At 41.4% G+C, this 22,848-nt stretch overlaps 1 protein-coding gene across 1 annotated transcript; it reads left to right on the top strand.

Annotated features, from left to right (window-relative positions):
• The first annotated feature begins 1,610 nt into the window (after positions 1–1,610).
• Positions 1,611–22,262, top strand: CIAO3 (cytosolic iron-sulfur assembly component 3). The gene is made up of 11 exons (XM_070954803.1): positions 1,611–1,694; positions 4,100–4,192; positions 5,114–5,257; positions 5,635–5,764; positions 6,954–7,088; positions 8,977–9,095; positions 10,697–10,826; positions 16,260–16,332; positions 17,623–17,760; positions 19,281–19,438; positions 21,097–22,262. Exons 1-11 carry the CDS (start codon positions 1,623–1,625, stop codon positions 21,333–21,335), a joined length of 1,431 nt encoding a protein of 476 aa, XP_070810904.1. The 5' UTR covers positions 1,611–1,622; the 3' UTR covers positions 21,336–22,262.
• Positions 22,263–22,848: the final 586 nt, after the last annotated feature.

The raw sequence follows: 22,848 nt of genomic DNA, 5'->3' as shown, positions 1-22,848 counted from the left end.
CCCATCATGAATCTTTGCAAAACAAGTAAAACCAATCAAATAATAAAAGCACACAAAGCAAATCTCAAAATTACAAAATACAGTGTAAACTTGATGAACTGCACTCAAGCTAATTGGTCAGCTGCCCCAGAACCACATGCTGTTTGTTGCTGGTTCTTCTCATCAATAAACTTTCTTTCCAATCGGCCTCCATTTCATTTCCAGGGTCTTTCTCACCATCTTGGAACTGAACAAAGATGGATCTGTCTTCCTACACCTACTTTCAAACCAATGGTCCTCTTGATCCAAAAAGTGGGCTTTTGCTGTCTTCAAAAAGTGAATATATAACCTTACAATAAAGTTAAGAGCTAGTCCTTCTGGGTGTGCTTCTTGCCTGGACTACCTCGCAAGGCTGGTGGCAGACTAATAGTTTGGTTAGTCTAGTCCCTGATGCTTTTTTGGAGCAGCCAAAAGGACTGAATTATAAATTTGGGGACAGGTGATGCCTTATACCCCCCTCCCCATTGAGAAGTGGGGGGGGGGCTGCTGAATATTAACATAAATGGTCTCTTTCACCCTTCTTTCAAAGCAAGGGTCCTCTTTATCCAAAAGGTGGACTTTGCTGTCTTCAAAAGTGAATACAACCCTCCAATTAAAATTAGAGCTAGTCCTCCTGGGTGTGCTTTTTGGCTGGACTACCTCGCAAGGCTGGTAGGAGACTAGTAAATTCGGTTAGTTTAACCCCCCTGGTGCTTTTTTTGGAGCAGCCCAAAGGACCGCATTGTCAATTAGGGGGTCTCCGCTTACTCAGCGATGGCTGAGATGGCCTTGGGCAATTCCCCCGGCTGACCTCTCGGAGCCCAGTCCCGGTGGGCAGCCTCTGAAAGCCTCGGTCAGTTTCTCCCTCACAGACAAAGGCTCGAGGGGCGCTCTTCTCCCCCAACCGCCACCTTTCTTTCCCCCGCCCCCCGAGAGAATGGGCGGAGCCTCGTCTGCCAGTCTCGCAATCGCCAACCCCAAGGAGAATGGGCGGAGCCTTTGTCTAACGGCCTCTCAAATCACCAACCCCCCCCAAGGAGGAGAATGGGCGGAGCCTCGTGTCTGCCTCGCGGTCCCTCAAACAACCCTCCCTGAGGAGAATGGGCGGAGCCTTTGTCTGTCTAGCGGTCCCTCAAACCGCCCCCTCCCAGGAGGATGGGCGGAGCCTCACGGTCTCTCAAACCGCCGCCAACCCCAAGGAGGAGAATGGGCGGAGCCTTTATCTGTGTAGCTGTCCCTCAAACCGCCCCCTCCCAGGAGGATGGGCGGAACCTCGCGGTCTCTCAAACTGCCCCCCCAGGAGAATGGGCGATGCCTCACGGTCTCTCAAGCCCTCCCCCCGAGGTGAATGGGCGGAGCTTTCGTCTGCCTAACGGTCCCTTAAACCACCAATCCCCCGGAGGAGAATGGGCGGAGCCTCGTGTCTGCCTCGCGGTCCCTCAAACCGCCGCCAACCTCGAGGAGGAGAATGGGCGGAGCCTCACGGTCTCTCAAAAAAAAAAAACAACCCCCGAGGAGAATGGGCGGAGCCTCGCAGTGGCTTTTACGACAGAAAGGCCTGTGGCGTCATCGCCGTCTTTTGCGCGCTTTACGGCGGGAGCAAGATGGCGGTCGCGTCGCCCTTCAGCGGCGCTCTGCAGCTGACCGACCTGGACGATTTCATCGGGCCCTCGCAGGTGGGCGCCAGGCCGGAGCGACGCTCGTAGGCCTTATGGGTAGCCCTGTCAGGTGGGCTGGCAAGAGACCGAAGGGGGAACTAGCCTGTCTGGAGCTGCCTTCTCCGTGGGCCTAAAGCTAAGCGTCGCCGTGGTGCCGCAAAGGGCTTCCTCACAGCCTCACTGCGGTTGGGGTTGTTGGGGTTTCCCTCTCTAGGAAGGGAGGAAGCGGCCTCGCTTCAAAGGGCTCCATTCTCTGCCCGTTGGGAAAGCGGTATAGCCAGTTGGCCTGGGCGGCGTGACAAGGGCTGTGGACTGCCCTCTGGGCCGCTTGGCATCTCGCCCTCCCGTCCGGCCTTGGGCGCTCCCCGCCTAGCAAGAAAGCAGGGAACGGGCAGCGCTCTCGCATACAACATAGAAGAACAGAGTTGGAAGGGACCTTAGTCCAGGGGCCTCCAACCTTGCTGGCTTTGCTGGCTGGGGAATTCTGGGAGTTGAAGTCCGCCAGGCTTCAAGTTGCCAAGGTTGGAGACCCCTGGACTAGTCCAAAGCCTCCCCCTCCCCCTCTGTTAAGCAGGAGACCCTATACTTAAAAACCTACCTTCTTAAAAGCCTCCAGTGTTGTAACATTCGCAACTTCTGGAGGCAAGTTGTTCCACTGATTAATTGTTCTCCCTGTTAGGAAGTTTCTCCTTAATTCCAGGTTGCTTCTCTCCTTGATTAGTTTCCACCCGTTGCTTCTTGTCCTGCCCTCAGGTGCTTTGGAGAATAATTTGACCCCCTCTTCTTTGTGGCAGCCCCTGAGATACTGGAGCACTGCTATCATGTCTCCCCTAGTCCTTCTCTTCATTAAATTAGACATTCCCAATTCTAGCAACCGTTCTTCATATATTTTAGTCTCCAGGCCTTTGATCATTTTAACTGCTCTTCTCTGAACTTTTTCCCAAGTCTCAACCTCCTTTTTATAATGTGACGAAAACGGGATGAAGCATTCCAAGTGTGGTCTTACTGAGGTTTCATCTGAAATCTCTCCTAGATCAAGACAAAATCATTCCACTGATTAATTGTTCTCACTGTTAGGAAATTTCTCCTTAGTTCTAAGTTGCTTCTCTCCCTGATTAGTTTCCATCTGTTGCTTCTTGTCCTGCCCTCAGGTGCTTTGGAGAATAGCTTGACTCCCTTTTCTTTGGGGCAGCCCCTGACATATTGGAAGACTACTATCATGTCTCCCCTAGTCCTTCTTTTCATTAAATTAGACATAACCAATTCCTGCAACCATTCTTCATATGTTTTAACCTCCAGCCCCCTAATCATCTTTGTTGCTCTTTATAAATTATCCTCTTATAAAAGCTTTAGTTGTGTTTCATTTTGTTCTTACATGTGTACTTTTATTTAGATTATTCTTTAAAACTTTCAGTTTTTTATGGTCCTTGATTACTGATTCTTTTTGTAATAGAGTCCCATTTAACCTCCATCTGTAAATTCTGTGCTCTCATATGTCAAAGGCACCGGATTAAAGTGTGACATCATGTTTGGTAGTATCTTTGTTTTTACTAATACACACAGCTAATTTCTTAGAAATCCAAAATGTATCTATTCTTGAAAAGGATCTGTGTCTTTCAGATAAGTATGTATGTTCTGTAGCATTTCCATTTACATTTCTCCATATAGCTATGAGCTCAAATTTCTCCGTCATTTCAAAACATATTTTGATGGTTTATTTTGCAGCTTACCTTGCATTAATTTGATACAGAAACAATTATTTAACTAGTTTTGGAAAAATCATTCCAATTTCCCAAGAGACACCAATTGTCATGGTAAATCTATTAATTTTTCCATGTCCTTTAAAGAATATAATTTTCTTTTATTAGATACGTATATTCTGATTATTATAGTTTTAGTCTCATTTGATTTCTACTCCTACATATCTATCATCATTTTTAACTATAATTGTACTTGTGGGTTTATATACAAAACAATTTACTTTTTCTTCATTGATCGTGAGCATATAAATTCTTGCCCAAAATATTTGTAATTCAAATATTTTTCAACTTTTTTTCTTATACAGGTTTATCATAAGCAAATTACATCTTGTTTCATTTTTTCAAAAAAAATTTCTCTTTTGCAGAGCATTGGCTTCATTTGTTTTCCATGTTAGACATCTAAGATTCGTATCTATGTTTTAAGTTTGGAAAAGATGACGCCTGTGGAACCCAATTTAGTAAAATCACAGAAAGCTTCAGAGGCAGAAGGACTGAATACAATGCCAGCCAGATCATAGTTAGCAAAAGTTGGGATTCACCTAGGAAGCTTGGTTTAAGTTAATCTTTAAATATTTAATTCCACATATTTTTGTATTTGTTTTGTTTTTGTTACAGATGTTTGTTGGCTTGTTGGCTAATTTGATTGTTTGATTTCCCTTTCAGGAATGCATAAAACCAATCAAAGTTGAAAAGTCTGGGAGAGTAGCAGCTAAGATCCGTATTGAAGATGATGGAACTTATTTCCAAGTTGGCCAGGTAAAGTTTTTCTTTCCCCTGTCTGAGTGCGTTTTACGGACTATAGAACAAGCTTTTTTTCAACATGTTTTAATGTGGTTGGTAACTCTGCCACACAGATCATCTTTAGCAGAACTTTTTGTTGGACTGGAAGGGAGGCGCTCTAGATTTGAGGACCAGAAATTGATGTGATTCATTTTTGTCATAATCAGAAACTTATCTTAGTTTTTGCTGTGAAACTCTAAACTTTTGACAACAGATTAGTGTTCTCGAGGATATAATCTAGCACAAATCTCTCTGTGGAGCAGAGCAAAAGAAATCTGTAACTCCTCTATGGTATTGTCTTTGGTGGTGGGAACCCTGTAACAAAAGTGGCAAGTGAACAGGAATACAAGTAGTCCTCAGCCTACAACCACAATTGAACCCAAAGTGAGACTTTATTAAGTGAGTTTTGCCCCATTTTACAACTTTTTTTGCACAGTTGTTAAGTGAATCATTGCTTTTTTTAAAGTTAGTAACACGAATGGCTTCCCCATTGACTTTACTTATCAGAAGGTCACAAAAAGGATCACATGATCCTGAGACACTGCAACCGTCATAAATATAAATCAGTTGCCAAGCGTCTGAATTTTTGATCATGGGGATGTTGCAACAGTTGTGTGAAAAACGATCATCAGTCACTTTTTTCAGTGCCATTGTAACTTTGGACGGTCACTAAATAAGCTGTTCTAAGTCGAGGACTACCTGTAACCTGGGGTGTATATATGTGTCAAAAAGATCAAGATGGTAGCCACACAACCATGCTGCACGTAAGAAAATGGTGGGGCTTCGCTTGTGTGGCTACATCTATCATCCTGGCTTTTTGGCCTTCCCTGTGGATGCCCATCACCATTACTTTTTTCAGGATGCTGACAGCAGTACATTCGATGGCTTCCTTCCTAGGACGGAGGGTCACAAAAACTGGAAAAGGCCAAGATTACGCTCAATGACTGCTTGGCCTGCAGTGGTTGCATTACATCAGCGGAGAGCATCCTAATCACTCAGCAGAGCCACGACGAGCTCTGCAAAGTGTTAAATGCCAATAAGGTAAAGTGATTTAGCATTTTAATAATGTGTAAATAGGACAAAGGGAACAAACCTAGTGATGATATGTTCGTGTTTAATTTTGATTCTTGCACTAAACGGAGTTATACTTTAATGGCCTCCAACTTTCTCTTTTTCCATTACCATTTTTAATCATTATCTACCTTGAATATTGGGGAGAAGGGAGAAAGAGAGAAGGGATGTGTTCACCAGGAGTCAACCTTTAATATTAATTTTAGCTCCTCTGGTGAAGAAGTATGTTTAATATATTAGATAATAAGCACATGGAAATAGTTCACCTGCCTTTATACAAATATCAATGTGCTACATCAAGTGGAGAGTTACGGGTTTTTTTCTTCCTTTTTTTTTTTAACTAAAAGGCATCCAATTCTCCCAAGAAATTGGTGGTGGTGTCTGTATCTCCCCAGTCCAGAGCTTCTTTAGCTGCAAGGTTCGGAATGACTCCTTTAGATACAGCTAAGAAGCTGACAGCCTTCTTGAAGAATTTAGGTGAGTAGAATTTGATTTGAAAACAGTGCTAAAAGATTTGCATGTAAAGTCTGCAGTGGCATCTCTGAGCCAGAGAGATGCTCCTTAAAATTCTCAAAAGAGATGCTGCGCTAATCCGGGGAAATTAATCCAAATCAAAGTCATTTGTGTGTCACACCCAAGCAGTATTAAAGACAGAAATATGGGAAATGTGAGAAAATAAAACAAATTTGAAATATATGCATTGTCATTTATATAAGCTGACATACTTAAAAGGTGGTAAAATATTTTCCTCATCTTATACCAATTATAATAATTCAATCATTATTATTACCCACAACCATGGAAACTAGCCTACAAAAATGGGTGTAAAATAATTCAATCATATTTTTGGGAAGTTGTGAAGAATTCTGGATTATGCTGTTCTAAAACACTTGCAGAGAAATTGAACATGGCGGCTATAAGAATAAACTCCTTCCCACGCTTATGTGGAAATCATCAAGCATGTGATGTAAATGAGAAAGTAATCTTATCCAATTTCTATTCCTGTATTCAGTTATTGTGAGTTCCAAATGCTTTGCAAATGTAATACTTTAATTTGCATTCAAAATTGTGGGGAGGCTGGGAAAAAATGGAAGAGAGATGAAAATTCAAGCAATACAAGGTAAATCTGATGGCAGCTTATAAATAGCAACTGAGCCTACGTAGAAGGAAAAAAGCAGCATTCAAAGTATGTAAAGAACTCACTGTAAATAAGGCAGGAAATTATTATAATATCAAAGATTATGCATTTGTTCCAGGCTAGTATTAAAGACGCGGTGGCTCAGTGGCTAAGACACTGAGCTTGTCAATCAGAAGGTCGGCAGTTCAGCGGCTCGAATCTCTAGTGCTGCGTAACGGGGTGAGCTCCCGTGACTTGTCCCAGCTTCTGCCAACCTAGCAGTTTGAAAGCACGTAAAAAACGCAAGTAGAAAAATAGGGACCATCTTAGCATTCAAGATGTCTTACAGAAACCTGTACAGTCCTTTCTGTAATCTTGGCCAGGTGCATGAACTAATGAAATGCCAATCATACGTCCTGTGAAATGTTGCTGCTGATCATTGATGGTTGCAGCCTCCTCTGCTGCAGCTGAGTTGACCAAATGCCATCCTGAATTGCACTTCCTCGTAGTATCTATTCAACACTTCTTCTCTTCTTTCTCCTTTATCAGGGGTGCATTTTGTCTTCGATACAACTTTCAGCAGGAACTTCAGTTTGCTGGAGAGCCAGCGGGAATTTGTGCAGCGTTTCCAGAGACGAGTAGAAGATAAGAAGGCTTTGCCCATGTTAGCTGCTGCTTGCCCTGGTAAGTAAGTGTCACATGGCACCAGAGGGGAGTGAAGACTGAAAAGACTGTCCTTGATGTAATGTGCCCTAAATCTGACCACCATAACTGGCTCCAAATCTGGCCACCGTGTTATACAAAATTTCAGCAAAAATTTAAAAAAAATTCAAAAGGTAAATTACAAGTAGTCCTCAACTTATAACTAGTAAGTTTGAAGGTATGACAGTATGACAGCCTTGGAGAAATTCTTTGTGGCCCAATACAGCATTTATGGCTGTTGTAAAACATGCCCCGCCTCCCCCATGACTGGATTTCAGGCACTTGACTCCCATTTAGAATAGAATAGAATAGAATTTTTTATTGGCCAAGTGTGATTGGACACACAAGGAATTTGTCTTGGTGCATACGCTCTCGATGTACATAAAAGAAAAGATAGTTTGTCAAGAATCATAAGGTACAACACTTAATGATAGTCATAGGGTACAAATAAGCAATCAGGAAACAATATCAATATAAATCATAAGGATACAAGAAACAAAGTTACAGTCATACAGTCATAAGTGGAAGGAGACGGGTGGTGGGAACGATGAGAAGATTAATAGTGCAGACTTAGTAAATACTGTAGTTTGACAGTGTTGAGGGAATTATTATTTAGCAGAGTGATGGCGTTTGGGAAAAAACTGTCCTTCTGTCTAGTTGTTCTGGTGTGCAGTGCTCTATAGCGTCATTTTGAGGGTAGGAGTTGAAACAGTTTATGTTCATCATTTACAACTGATTGCAGCATCCTGTGGTCACTCGATTGATTTGCATAGTTTTCTAATCGTTTCTGGTGTATTTTGCCACTTTGCAAAAAAAAAAAACAACATTTGGGAGAATGGATTTGCTTAACAACTGCATGATTTGGACTTACAACCATGTGATTCACTAACAAACACTTTAAAAATAGTAAAAAAAAAAAATCAGGTCCAGTCACCTGAGTGCTATGACCACAATGACCTTACTCCTGAAATTCTAGTCCCAATTGGGGTTGTAAGGGAGTCAACCTATTCTCCAAAGCCCCTGAAGGCAGGACAAGAAGCAATGGTTGGAAACTAATCAAGGAGAGAAGCAACTTGGAATTAAGGAGGAATTTCCTAACTGAGGACAATTAACCAGTGGAATGGCTTACATTCAGAAGTTCTGAGTGCTCCATCACTGGAGGCTTTTGGGCAACCTTTTGTTTGAAATGGTATAGAGTTTCCTGCTTGAGCAAGGGGTTGGACTAGAAGACTTCCAAGGTCCCTACCAGCTGTGTTATTCTGTTTTTCAACCTGTACAGAAGGGCAAACAGGATGAACGGGGAATTAGAATTAAGCCTTTAAAGGACTACCTGTATTTGTATTTTCAGAACCAAGCAGGCAGTTTTGCAATTTACATATGTCCTGCCTGATTTCCATACTGTGAGTGATGGTATGGAAGCTGGGAAATGCATGGAAAACATTGGAGGCATAATAGATCAAGAGACAGTACAATCTGTTGGCAGCTTTTGTCACAAACAGCAATTCAGCCTGGGGGGAAAATAACCAAGAATTATTTCAAATCATGCAAACAGATTGTGCCTTTGTGAACTCACTGTGAAGGAGATTCAGAAATTCCTTTTGCAATTACCACATTTCTTTATCTCAAAAGTAGCATTAAATATACCTTACCATAATCTGAGTACGGTAATTGCTTTTGTCGTCTTGCCCAAATGTTTGGGGCTTGATACATATTTAGGTGTCTGGTTTTATCCAGTTTAATGGATGGGAAAAATAACTCCTTGTGCAACTTTTCTTAAATTGGGTCATGGTCCATCTTTGCTACGTAGCTTTCATTGACCCAGAGATGGGCAGCCGGATTGATTTAATTCTTAAAAATGCTTCTCTTACAGGTTGGATCTGTTATGCTGAAAAAACCCACGGGAGTTTTATCATCCCATACATCAGCACTACCAGATCACCCCAGCAGATCATGGGCTCCCTGATTAAGGACCACTTTGCCAAACAACAGGTGTTGCTCAAACTTTTCTCATAAGACAGCAGATGTAATAGGAAGTTTGGAAGCCACTGGAGGCAAAGGACAGACTGACAAATGTGCTACAAATATCTGCTGTAGTTGTAGCTCAGAGCCTTTGCTCCCTCTGTAAAAACAGGATGTATATGTGTGTGCGTGTGTTTTCCCAAAGGGGCAGCCAGCTGTTTCTTTCCTATTCAATGATCTACCCATAGAGCAGTGGTGGCACAGTGGTTAGAATGCAGTACTGCAGGCTACTTCTGCCTCTGCTGACTGCCGGCTGCCTGCAGTTTGGCAATTCAAATCTCACCAGGCTCAAGGTTGACTCAAACTTCCATCCTTCCGAGATTGTTGGGGGCGATCTATCAACCGCTTAGAGAGGGCTGTAAAGCACTGTGAAGCGGTATATAAGTCGAAGTGCTATTGCTATTGCTAAGGAACATGGTTGCTTGCGTAGTTAGGATGCTGAGTTGGAGATTAGGAAGTCTGCATTTGAGACCCAAGTGCTGCCGTGGGGTGAGCTGAGCTCCCTTCTCTCCAACACCTGCCAGGAACATAAAAGGAGCTCCCATCTGGGCATCCTCTCAGCAATGGTGATGTCACCAGCTAATCCTTTCAACCCGGATGCGCCTTGGTGCTTCTGCCATAAGTGCGATGCAATCTACCATGATGTGATTGTTCCCCCCCCACCAACTGCGTCACTTAGACCAGCTATTCTGTATATGTTACTCTTCAGATGTATAGTGTTCTGTCCCCCTTCCCCACACAGGCAAATACACAACCAGGCACGCCTGCCAAGATTTTATTAAACAATCAGACTAGAAACCCTTGCAGATAAGAGTTTTGGCAGTAAACTGCAAAATGCCTGCCAAGTCAGTTTTCACTCACAGTAAGCAAGAGAGAGTTTCTCCTCAGTCCGGTTCAGTAGCAAAAAGTAATCCACGAAGCAAGAATTGGCCAAGGTCCAATCCAAATATGCACAAGCCAGATTTCGGGTAATGCGATGTGACTCTCAGGTTTTTAACTTTGACTGTCACAAAGCCTGAAGAGCAATCACACCCACTTTTATTCCTTGTGGGGTGTGGCTCAGTTACTCAGCTCAATCTCTGGCCCTCCCACGCCCCTTTCGTTGCTGCGCATGCTTCTCCCTCCGATGCTGCCTGGGATCAAGCCAGGATTCATCATCCTCGCTCCCTATCGGTTGTTGTTCCGATATGCTTTCCTCCTGGCATATCCCAGGCTGTTCCTCTTGGCCTTCGGATGGAACCTGAGGCATTGCCAGAGAGGAGAGTCCTGGAGAGGGAGGCCTTGTCAGTTCCTCCCCATCACCTTCTGAGTTCTCTTCCTCTGTTAGGAGAGGGTTGGGACTCGGGGTCACAACATATAGTGACTAGCCAGCGTTTGGAGAGCAAGAGGGGGAAGTGATATATAAAGGAGAAGGGTGAGCTAAATCATCAGTTTCTGATTGCCCGACAACTAAGGCCCCAAACTGGGATGTGGTTGTGCTCCACTGTTCAGTTGCATCGGCTGTTGAAAATTTAGGGCTAAGTATTCTTTTTGCCAGTTTCAATACAATTTTGAAACTCTTTTTGTTGCAGTACCTGACACCAGACCAAATCTACCATGTGACTGTGATGCCTTGCTATGACAAAAAGCTAGAAGCTTCCAGGCCAGATTTCTTCATTCAAAACCACCAGACCCGTGAGGTTGACTGTGTGATTACAACAGGTAAAGTGCAGGTCTAAACGATCTTTGAGAGGGAAGGACCCTGCTTCTCCTTCGTCAGTCCCTTCCATGAATTAATCATGCTCTTATAGGAATCTTGATAGAGGCCAGGGTCTCATTTGCCACAAGTAGAGAGAGGGAAGCTCCAAATAAGCACTTCAAGCCACGCAATTGGGGACAAAGAGACAATTCAGACTACTCTCTTGATAGTTTAGTAGGTTGTGCAAATAACTTAAAACGTGTGAAACGCTTCGTTTTGAATTGGAACCGATTTTTCTTGAACTTAAAGTGAGATGGGGTTTTGTTGTTCCAAGCATGACAGATTTGAGACATTTTATATAATCCTAGTATTTACCATAAGAAGGAATTGGTTCTGGGGTTTTTTTTATACACCATCTGATCCCAGTGACCTGAGGCAGATCCAAGAAACATTATTATTTCTGCCTCTGGCAAGCTTGCAATTTTAATGGGTTGAACATAATTCCAAGATAGAAAGAGGCTGGTGACTGAAGGAGAGGAGTATATTCTCTCAGTAGCTACATCAAACTTAAGGCAAGGGAGTCAACCGGTTAAATGCCTGACACTATTTTTTCCATCCATAGCACCCCTTCTCAAATTCTAATTCCTATCATTTGAGGTCATGTAGTATAAATGTAATACTTTTTCAAAAATGGACTCATGCCCAGTAAGAAAAATAGCATAAATCAAATATCGGATCCTTGTACTTTCATTTAACTTCCTTGCTGGACGTTTCCCCATGTATGCCAGTGAGACTCACCTGAAATTGCCTTGGAATCCTGTGAAGCTTCTTGTGTTTGTTCTGGGCCAGGGCTTGGTCTCTTGGATTTGCTTGAGTTAATTGTCACATCTCTTTATTTCTTTGTTAAAATAGTTTTTATTGAATATAAATATTAAAAAAGACATACGTAACATATACACAACGAACATTTATACAACATATACACAAAAAGAATATAATTTCTTCTTAAGCATTTTTTCAGAGTGACGTTCTACAATTCTACTTATAATATATTCCTTCACCTTTCTGTAATCTAATAATATTTTTATTACATATATATGTATCAATCGGTAATATATCCCCTATATTTTTTGTATATTTCTAATTTTTAACCAATTATACCAACTATTCCATATTTTATAATAGTCTGATTCTTCTTTTTCTTGTAGTTCTTTGGTTAACCTATCCATTTCAGCGCATTCTAAAATTTTCCCTATTACTTCTGTTTCACTTGGTATTTTTTCTTGTTTCCAATTTCTTGCGTAGATTATTCTTGCAGCAGTTAATATGTGAATTGTAAGATATTTAATATCCTTAGGGTATGATTTGTTAAATATTCCTAATAAAAATGTTTCTGGTTCTTTTTCAATCTGTGTTTTTGTTATTTGTTCCAACCATTTTTTGATGTTAGACCAAAATTTTTTTGCTGCCGGGCATGTCCACCATAAATGATAGAAAGTCCCTTGTGCCTTTTTGCACTTCCAACAAATTGGGCTATTTTTGGGTTGTATTTTTGCCAATCTGGTTGGAGACATATGCCACCGATAAAACATTTTCAGTTGGTTTTCCTTGTACGCCGTTGCTTTCGTTAACTTTAGGTTTTCCTGCCAAAACTTTTCCCATTTTTCCAAAGGTATTGTGTGTTTGATATTTTGAGCCCACTTAATCATCGTTTCTTTGACTGTCTCTTCTTCCAATTTATAGCGTAGGAGAAATTTATAAATTCTACTAATTAATTTATTTTCTGAATCTAATATAATTTTATCTATTTCTTGTTTTTGATTGTAAATTTCATATGTTTTTATATGCTTTCTATATTTAGATTGTATTTGAGTGTAAGTCCACCAGTCTATTCCTCTGTGTAAATCTGTCTCCAATTGTTGTTTTGTCTTTAGTTTGCCTTGATAGTCAATTATATCTTTATATCTAATTATTTTTGTCTTATCTGTTAAATTTGGGTGTCTAATTGATTCCGCCGGTGCTAGCCAATTTGGTATCTTCATATAATGTTGTTTTTTAATTTTAAGCCAAATTTGTAATAGTGAGTTCCTTATTGTATGTGTTTTAAAATATGAATGTGTTTTGTATTTCTCATCCCACATAAAGGAGTGCCAGCCAGTTTGAAGTTCGTGTCCCTCAATTGTTAAAGTTCTAGAGTCCTTTAATTCTATCCAATCTTTGACCCACGATAGTACTGCTGCTTGGTAGTATATCTCCCAGTCAGGGAGTGCAGCTCCTCCTCTATCTTTTGTATCCTGAAGCAGTTTAAATTTTATTCGTGGCCTTTTCCCTTGCCAAATAAATTTAGATGTTATTTTATTCAGCTTTTCAAAAAACGGTTTATCTATTTTAATTGGGGTGACCTGAAACAAATATAGAAATTTAGGTAATATAATCATTTTGATAGCCGAAATTCTTCCTAGGAATGAAATGTGTAAATTTTCCCATTTTTCTAAATCTTTCTTTGTTTGTTCTAGTAATTTATCATAATTATTTTCTTTAATTGCTGATGTTCTTGTGGATAAGCAGATTCCTAGATATTTTATTTTTTTTGTTGTTTGAATTTGTATATTATCTATCAAATCTTTTGTTTGGATTTCCGTAAGGTTTTTAACAATTAGCTTCGATTTATTTTTATTAATTTTTAGTCCAGCCACTTCTCCAAATTCTTCTATTTTTTGAAACAAATTAGGTATAGATTCCATAGGATTTTCTGTCAAAAACACTAAGTCATCAGCAAAGGCTTGAACTTTGTATTCTTCTCTATTAATCCTTAAACCTTCAATTCCTTGATCTTCTCTAATTTTTTTCAACAGGGTTTCCAATGATAGAATATATAGTAAGGGGGAAAGTGGACAGCCTTGTCTAACTCCTTTTGTTATATTAAATTTGTCTGTTATATCATCATTCATAATTATCCTTGCTGATTGCTTGGTATAGATTTCTGCTATAATTTTCCCAAATTTTTCCCCAATTTGCATATTTTGTAGTTGTTCAATCATAAATTTCCAATTTTGGTTATCGAAGGCCTTTTGGGCGTCAAGAAAAACCAACACTGCCTGCTTCTCCGGGTGTGATTCATAGTATTCTAAAGCATTAAGTATTATTCTCATGTTGTTCTTTATTTGGCGTCCCGGCAGAAATCCATTTTGGTCTGGGTGTATATATGTATTTAATACTAATTTAATTCTTTCTGCCAAGATTGCTGCAAATATTTTGTAATCGGCATTCAATAATGAAATAGGTCTATAGTTTTGTATTAACTGGAGATCTGTGTCTTCTTTTGGAATGATTGTTATTATGGCTTCTGTCCATGAATTTGGTATCTTGGCTTTCTCCATAGCTTCATTATATAATCGCAACATATTCTCTCCCAATACTTCTTGCATTGTTTTATATATTTCTACCGGTAGCCCGTCAGGACCCGGTGTTTTATTGTTTTTTTGCTTTTTCAGTACTTTGTCTAGTTCTAATTTGGTTATTGGCCTATTGAGAGTAATTCTTTGTTCTTCTGTGATTTTTGGCATTCCTGATTTCTCTATGTACTGTTTTATTTTATCTTCCTCTATTTTCCCCTGATTATATAGATTCGCATAAAATTTCTTAATAATATCTTTTTTGGCCTCTTTACTATGTTGAATTTCTCCTTTATCATCTTTCAATTGGTATATCATTCTTTTTTTCTGTTCTTTTTTCAGTTTATAGGCTAGCCATCTGCCCGTTTTATTTGCGTGCTCAAAATAGTTTTGTTTCGCCATTTTTATTTTTTGGGCTAGTTCTATTTGGTTTATCAAATTCAATTTATGCTTAATCATTTCCCATTCTTCTTTTATTGTTTTATTCTGGGGCTTTTCCTGGAGTTTTTGTTCTATTTGTTTTAGGTCTTTCTCTAATTTATCTAATTGTTTTTTCTTCTCTTTATTCTTTCTCCTCGTATATGCTATTACTAGGCCCCTTATATATGCTTTTAAAGTATCCCATGTGTTTTGTAAAGAGGTTTCCTCTATTTTATTTATCTGAAAGAATATTTTTACTTCCTTTTCTAACATCAAATTAAATTCTTTTTCTTTACATAATCTTTGGTTCATTGTCCATCTCTTACGTCTTCTTTCCCCTTTCCAGTTTATGAATAGTGGATTGTGGTCTGCCCATTGGTTTGTGCCTATCTCAATTTTTTCTACTTCTGTTTTGATACTTGGGGTCATCCATGCCATGTCCAATCTTGACCAGGAGTTATGCGGATGGGAGTAAAAGGTGTATTGGGCCTCTTCTTCATGTGTTTCCCTCCATACGTCTGCCAAGTTTAGTTCTTCAGCCATAGTAAAGAATTCTTTTGGAAGTATTTCTTTTTTCTTTTGTTTTTTTTTCCCAGTTTTATAGTCTTTCTTTGCATTTACTATTGCATTATAATCCCCTATTACACAAATATCATCATATTCTAATTCTGCTAATTTTATATGTAGGTCTTTAAAAAAAACCTGTAGTTTTTGGTTAGGTGCATAAATCCCTACAATTAACATTTTCCTTTTTCCTATTTCTAATTCAACCATCACCCCTCTACCTTGCTCATCGGTATAAACTAGTTTAGATTGTATTTTTTCTTTTACGTAAATCACTACTCCTTTTTTCTTTTTTGGGGCCAGAGATAAATATAATTTTCCTAATTTGGGGTTTTCTAGGATTTTTTGATAATCTTTTTGAATGTGTACTTCTTGCAGACATATTACATCTGCTTCTAATTTTCGTAATTTTGTGAAAATTTGATTCCTTTTCTTTGGGGCATTTAAGCCATTAATGTTTACCGAAAAGAGTTTGATCTGTTCATCCATTGCCTATTATATCTGTTTTTTGGTGTTTCTTGTTTGACATTTTATATAATCCTAGTATTTACCATAAGAAGGAATTGGTTCTGGGGTTTTTTTTATACACCATCTGATCCCAGTGACCTGAGGCAGATCCAAGAAACATTATTATTTCTGCCTCTGGCAAGCTTGCAATTTTAATGGGTTGAACATAATTCCAAGATAGAAAGAGGCTGGTGACTGAAGGAGAGGAGTATATTCTCTCAGTAGCTACATCAAACTTAAGGCAAGGGAGTCAACCGGTTAAATGCCTGACACTATTTTTTCCATCCATAGCACCCCTTCTCAAATTCTAATTCCTATCATTTGAAGTCATGTAGTATAAATGTAATACTTTTTCAAAAATGGACTCATGCCCAGTAAGAAAAATAGCATAAATCAAATATCGGATCCTTGTACTTTCATTTAACTTCCTTGCTGGACGTTTCCCCATGTATGCCAGTGAGACTCACCTGAAATTGCCTTGGAATCCTGTGAAGCTTCTCGTGTTTGTTCTGGGCCAGGGCTTGGTCTCTTGGATTTGCTTGAGTTAATTGTCACATCTCTTTATTTCAGGAGAAGTCTTAAAGCTGCTGGACCAGGAAGGAGTCTCCCTTCTTGAAGTGAATCCTATGCCTTTGGATAGCATGTAAGACTCTCCCTGAAAGTCTACTTGCCAAGCTGTGGTCTGTTTTCTCTAGTTTCTTCTGCAACATATTCAGCTAAAGGAGGGTCTCCGTGGCCAGGAGAAGGCATGATGCTCCCCCCTTCTCCTTGCCATTACAGCTTACTAGCAAATATATCTAGATGACCTAACCCAAGTGAGCTGGTTTTAATTTTGTCCTGGCTGGGTCCACTTTGATTTAGAATTGCACTTTGTTTAAAGGCCAAGTTAGGCTTAAGAAAAGTTGTTCACACTCAATTCAAGAGTGTGGCCAAAGTCCAATTACAATTCGGAGCATCTCTCACTAATGAGACATGCCAGAGTGAGAGATCAGCCACATTTCAAAAGTGACCATGTTTGCCATCTGTCTAGCAATAAGCACCTCAACACGTCTTCTGCCATTGCAGATGAGGCCAAGGGTGGCTTCCAGTGGTTGAATTTGGATGCTGTGCTGATCCCCTCTCCTCTTTCCCTTACATTGGACTTTGGTTTTACTACAACACTGCTGGGCATTTGGTGGTATATTTAATAGCAACACCTAGTTTGGGATGCTGTTGGAAAGTTTGGGAAGGATTGGACCTGGTTAGCACTTACATAGGAGACTAGCAAGGAAAGCCAAGGGCTGGAGACTAAACCGAGAAGTGAAAAAAAATATCCTGAAAAAAGGCAGCAGAAATGAATTCCTGTATTGTGTCCAAGAATACACAAGAGTCGCTTGGGCCCTGTGAATGGTAGCCCTTAGCCAATCTTTTCTTGGGAAAATCCTATGATTGTTGGTGTCGACTCACAAAGCATTCCTGGTCTGCTCTTGAGTTGCCATAGGCAAGGGGGATGGGAAAACAGTGAAGCAGCATGGCAGCTAAAAACAAAAGCACATTCCAGACATATGTCTCTCAAGGCTGCTGTGGGTCTCCCAGGGTTACCCACAGCAGCCGGAGGGGAGTGATCTCTACAACCCGCGAAATTGCTCCATTACGAATGTCACTGATGACACACCCTGGGGGGAGGGAAGAAACAGGGTCAAGCCTGGGTCGTAAATTACGTGGGACCAGAGTTGGCTTCACTTGGAACTTGCCGACATGAAGCTCCTAATAAATAACTGGATTTCTTTTGAAGCTTGGCTCGAGGCTCATGATTTAATTAGGGCATCGGTAGGAAACCTGACAGTTGACTAGATAGGGAAATCGTCAGAAAAGGAAACTACATGGATGTAGTATCAATAGAGTCACCAGGAATTGAGAGCTTGACTTTGTGGCATTTTTTCCCCTGCTGTAGGTTTGACAACCTTTTGGAAGAACAGCTCTTTGGCCATTCTGGAGGTGGCTCTGGCGGATACTTGGAGCACATCTTCAAATATGCAGCAAAGGAGCTCTTTGGCATTCCAGTGAAGGAGCTTCACTACAAGACCCTGAAGTAAGGAATTCGACTTCCTTCCTAGCCCTTCTGCCCCCCCCCCCCTCTTGCCTTCACTCTTTTCCTGTCTCTCCATTCCCAGAAGGGAACCGAATAGTGACGTTCACTCAGATCAGTCATAGGAAACACCCGGCCTTCATATCTTCTTGTGGCCATGTTCTAAAATTCAGGGGTATAAAACTGTCCTAGCACATTAACTTTTCTACTCTTTTGAAGCTTCATGAAATAACTTGTGAGGGGCAGTTTGTCAAGATCAGGCTTTTTCTACCTTGCAACAGGGAATCGCCTAAGGATTCTGCATAGTTTTTTTAAAAAGAGGAACTACTTCCCCCTAGGAGGAAAAAGTTTGGCCTTGCCTCTATTACCAGTGCTCTTTCCATCACTGCCTGGCCCACTGGGGCTTTCACCCCTTCTATATAAAGGCTGTTAAACCCTTAGATTTTTTTTTTTTTAAATTTGATTTATATGCCGCCCTTCTCCGGAGACTCAGGGCGGCTTACAATGCGTTAAGCAATAGCCTTCATACATTTGTATATTTTATACAAAGTCAGCTTATTGCCTCCATAAATTGGGTCCTCAATTTACCTACCTTAGAAAGGATGGAAGGCTGAGTCAACCTTGAGCCTGGTGAGATTCGAATCTGCAGTAATTGCAGGCAGCTGATCTTAATAACCAGCTTAATAACAGGGTGCCTTAGACCACTGTACTACCAAGGCTCTTGGTAAATTCAATAAAAAGATTGAATAGCTGCTGCCTGTAAGTGCTTGAATCTTGCTAGTGCAGTCAGTCCCAAAGAAATGCCAGGAATTGCTCAGTTCTACAAGCAAGAAAGGCCTTTTCTCCTCCAACCAGATTTTCCTTTGGAGGATACCCAAAAGGTGCTTTTTTTCAAAAGACAAGTGGAGTTTGTTTTTCCTTGAAGACGTTTCACTTCAAGAACAGTTTTTTCCCGAATGCCATCACTCTGCTAAACAAATAATTCCCTCAATGCTGTCAAACTATTCACTAAGTCTGCACTACTATTAATCTTGTCATCGTTCCTATCGCCCATCTCCTCCCACTTATGACTGTATGACTGTAACCTTGTTGCTGGTATCCTTAAGATTTACATTGACTGTTTCCCTATGGCTATCATTGTGTTGGACCTTATGATTCTTGATGAACGTATCTTTTATTTTATGTACGCTGAGAACACATGCACCAAGACAAATTCCTTGTGTGTCCAGTCACACTTGGCCAATAAAAAATTCTATTCTATTCTCATCCAAGAAGCTTCTTCAGTTCTTCTTCAGTGAGAACTGAAGAAGTTTCTTGGATGAGAAGCAAAACGTCTTCAAAGAAAAACAAAGAAAGTCCAATTGCCTTTTGGGGGGGCGGGAAACCTCTTTGGTTTTTTGGGAGGATACATTTCTTATTTTCCCCCAATCCGTGATGCTGCTGAAGCCCAACTTGCTTTCTCCTCACGAGCCTGGAGGAAAAGCAACAATTTGGCTATCAATCCCCTATGTTCGTCCCCTCAGAAACAAGGATTTTCAAGAGGTGACGCTGGAGAAGGATGGCCAGACTCTCCTGCACTTTGCCCTGGCGTATGGATTTCGGAACATCCAAAACTTCGTGCAGAAACTGAAACGCGGAAAGCTGCCCTACCATTACATCGAGGTGATGGCTTGTCCCTCAGGTGAGGATGCTACAGGTTTGATGTGGCAAATGGCTGGAAGGGAAGAGATAAATACCTCATATGGTGATCTGGAACTTTCAGGAATTCTTTCAAGAGGGGTAGGCCTAGTGAGGGCTGCACAGGTACCAGTGTGGCCTGCTAACATTTCCCTTGCCAATGGGACACTGAATGAGGCAAAGCAAAAGGCAGGCTGTCAGCCTATGTTTTGTTCCCTTTGGTTTACAAATAGGCCTTGGAAACGGAAAATGAAATTGATGGGCATTTTGGTATTTTAGGGCTTGGTTTAGATCAGTGGTTCCCAAACTTTTTCAGTCCCCCGCCCCCTTGGTGCAACAAATTCATCCTCAGTGCCCCCCACCCCCACTCCACAATAGTGTCAAAAAGATTGTAAAAGCGTCTCACACACAGTTGCCTTTTGATAGCCAACGAACTTCTGTATGAAGCAGCAAACGATCAAAATCTTCCATCTTTCTCAACACAGAGCTCGGAATAGTCGATCATTGAGAGCATGTACTTTAATTTTGTTCACTGCAGTAATGATGGTGCTGGTATAAATCAACCCTTCAGATATTCCACACTATATTGTCTACATTTCTTCTTTGATTTTTCTGCTTCTGCCATTTCTGCTCTGAAAATCAGAATGCTTACAATATGTGCGGGTTCACATCTGATTTGAAAAGAGTTACAGTTGCAGGGCGGGTGGGTAGGAGAAACCTGCTATTTTAGTTTAAAAAAATAGGGAAAGTTTGCCGAGCCAGGCAAAACAGAGCAGCATGCACGAGGCTTAGCGTGGCTGCCAGCGTATGGTACGTGTGGGCGCAGGAGGTGATGGGGCGAGTCGGGCTGGAACCGGAAGTGCTCAGCTGACCGGTGGCTGACAGAGCCCCAGGCAGAATTGTACCCTGTAAGGGGCCCACCTCCAGGACTCCTCTGCCATCCCCCTTGCCTCTTAGCGCCCCCTAAATCATCCCACCGCCCCCCAGGGGGCGGTACCGCCCTTTGGGAACCACTGGTTTAGATGGTGACCCCCCCCCCCCCACCCCCATCAACCCAGATAAGTAGGGGTTATAGGCAGTGTCCTACATACCCACATTTTGTGAGTAGTTCACCCCCTCCCTTTTCCATTGTATACCTAGAATAGCTCCATACGGTTAGTTCTGGGCTTACCACAGGTCCTTTCGTGAGTCTTCAAAGTTACAACGGCACTGAAAAAAAGTGATATGACTGTTTTTCAAAGTTACAACCTTTGCATCCCCATGATTGTGTGATCAAATTTCAGATGCTTGGCAACGAACTCATTTATGATGGTTGCTGTGTCCCAAGATCATGCCATCCCCTATTGTCACCTGACAAGCAAAATCAGTGGGGAAAGCCGGATTCACTTAACAACCCTGTTACTAACTTATCAACTGAAGTGATTCACTTAACAATTGAGGCAAAATGGGCCAAAACTCACTGAACAAATGTCTCACTTAACAACATAAATTTTGGGCTCAATTATGATCCTAAGCCGAGCATTGCCTGTGCTTCCAACTTAACGGCAACACTGCCAAAAGTCCCAACATCCTCCGGCCCACCCCCTCAAGTTAACAGCTCCTAGTTTAAGCTAAACGCTCCTTCACTTTCCTTGCCTTCAGCTGCAAATCCTTATTTTCCAGGGTGCTTAAATGGAGGGGGGCAGATCAGAGCGGAAGGAGAATCCAGCAAGGATCTGCTCCACCGGGTGGAGACACTCTATGAAATGGCCCAGCCGGAAGACCCCGAGATGAACAAAACCATCAGCGACCTCTATGACAAGTGGCTTGGTGGCCCCACTTCTCAACAGGCTCAAGATCACCTCCATACGCAATACCATGCTGTGGAGAAAGGCAGCGCAAGCTTTAATATTAAGTGGTAAATTGGCTCAGCTCGTGTAATACAGAATACACGGAGCCCCAACCCCCAGACCGCGGCCCACAACCGGACCGTGGCCTATTCGCAACTGGGGCTGGGTGAGGGGCAGGCCGGCCGGCATGCAGCTCGACTCACACAAGCAGTGGGCCAGCACGCATGCATGTACAGCTTGCAGTCAAGCTGTGTGCCTGCACCGGCCCACCGTTTGCACAGTCCAGTACTTCCCCTACCGACCCACCCAAGCTGGGCCACCAAGTTGCAAAGGTTGGGGACCGCTTGATGTAGTAGATCACTTATTGTTGTAGATGAAGCTGAAAGTTTCATTTTTAAACAAATAGTCGCATCAAAGATTTATATTTGAATTTTTAAAAAATTATAAGGTGAAGCATTGGCTTCACAGCAGACGACAGTGCTCTCCACTGGATTTCTTAATCTCATCGGATCTTTGAGGTAGAAAATTGGACCGTTGTCAGTTTACTCTTTCTACAACTCCACCACTTTTTTCCTACTTCCAAACAAAGTTAGAATTTATGCAAGGAGGTCTTCTGAAGAATTGCACGAGAGCAAAATGGAACCAGGCTGAATTTGGCATGTGGGGAGAAGGGACCAAAATAAGATTTTAAAAATGTACCGGTAAATGGTTTGGAAGTCTTTGGGGTTTATGGAGAAAAATAAAATCCTGAAACTCTCCTCACGATGAATCTGGATGAGTGGGGCAGTTGAGTTAGCAGCACCATTCTAGATCTCTCTCCGGTCCTGTGGCACAAAGTGGAGCATTTGCAGACTCACCCTGTCCTAGTCCACATGCAACATAAGGAGGGGGACCAGAAATGCCCACTCCCACCCTGTTGAGGTATATCACAGTGGCTGTGTATGTGGACACTCAACAACGGTCAATAAAATAAGAAATTGATCACACAACATAGAATCAGTTTTCCATGTTGTCTCATTTCTATAAGGGCTGCCCAAAATTTGCCCACCGTGTGGGTAAGTATCTGGAAAGAAACTCGAAAGTTTCACATCTGCCTGGGTGCTATAGCAGCACACTATACATTCCCCCACCCCCACATATCTCAAATGAGAAAGGTGCAGAGCAATGGAACTGTTGCACTATTTCAGGCTGCCAAACATTAACTGGGGAGTAAACATGCTCAACTAAGGGAATTTTGGACACTACAAGAACAAATTATGCTTAGGCCTAAAAAGTTCTTCAATCCAAAAGCGAAGGCAATTCAGGTTTGCTGATTAGGAGATGCATTGTGCAGCCTTCAATGCATTTATTCATTGCATTATTTATTCTGGCAGTCCATGTGATTTATTTTTATGAGCATTTGCATGCTCCCAATTTCCTCCCCAATTTTAAATAGCTTGCATTTTTGCCTTTGGAGATAAATCTGATTAACTCGTTCTCATCCATTTAAGGAAAAAAAGTAAGGCACATTAAAATACTTTCTTCTAATTTCTACAAAACATTGCCTTGATGCCGAGTGAGGGATTTGGGTTGGAGAGTGTTCGGA

Source organism: Pituophis catenifer, unplaced genomic scaffold (genome assembly GCF_029215685.1).
Source record: "Pituophis catenifer annectens isolate HBS135680 unplaced genomic scaffold, rPitCat1.0.hap2 SCAF_16, whole genome shotgun sequence".
NCBI classification, from domain to species: domain Eukaryota; kingdom Metazoa; phylum Chordata; class Lepidosauria; order Squamata; family Colubridae; genus Pituophis; species Pituophis catenifer.
Note: the sequence above shows the minus strand (reverse complement) of the source record. Positions and strands in the feature narration are given on the sequence as shown.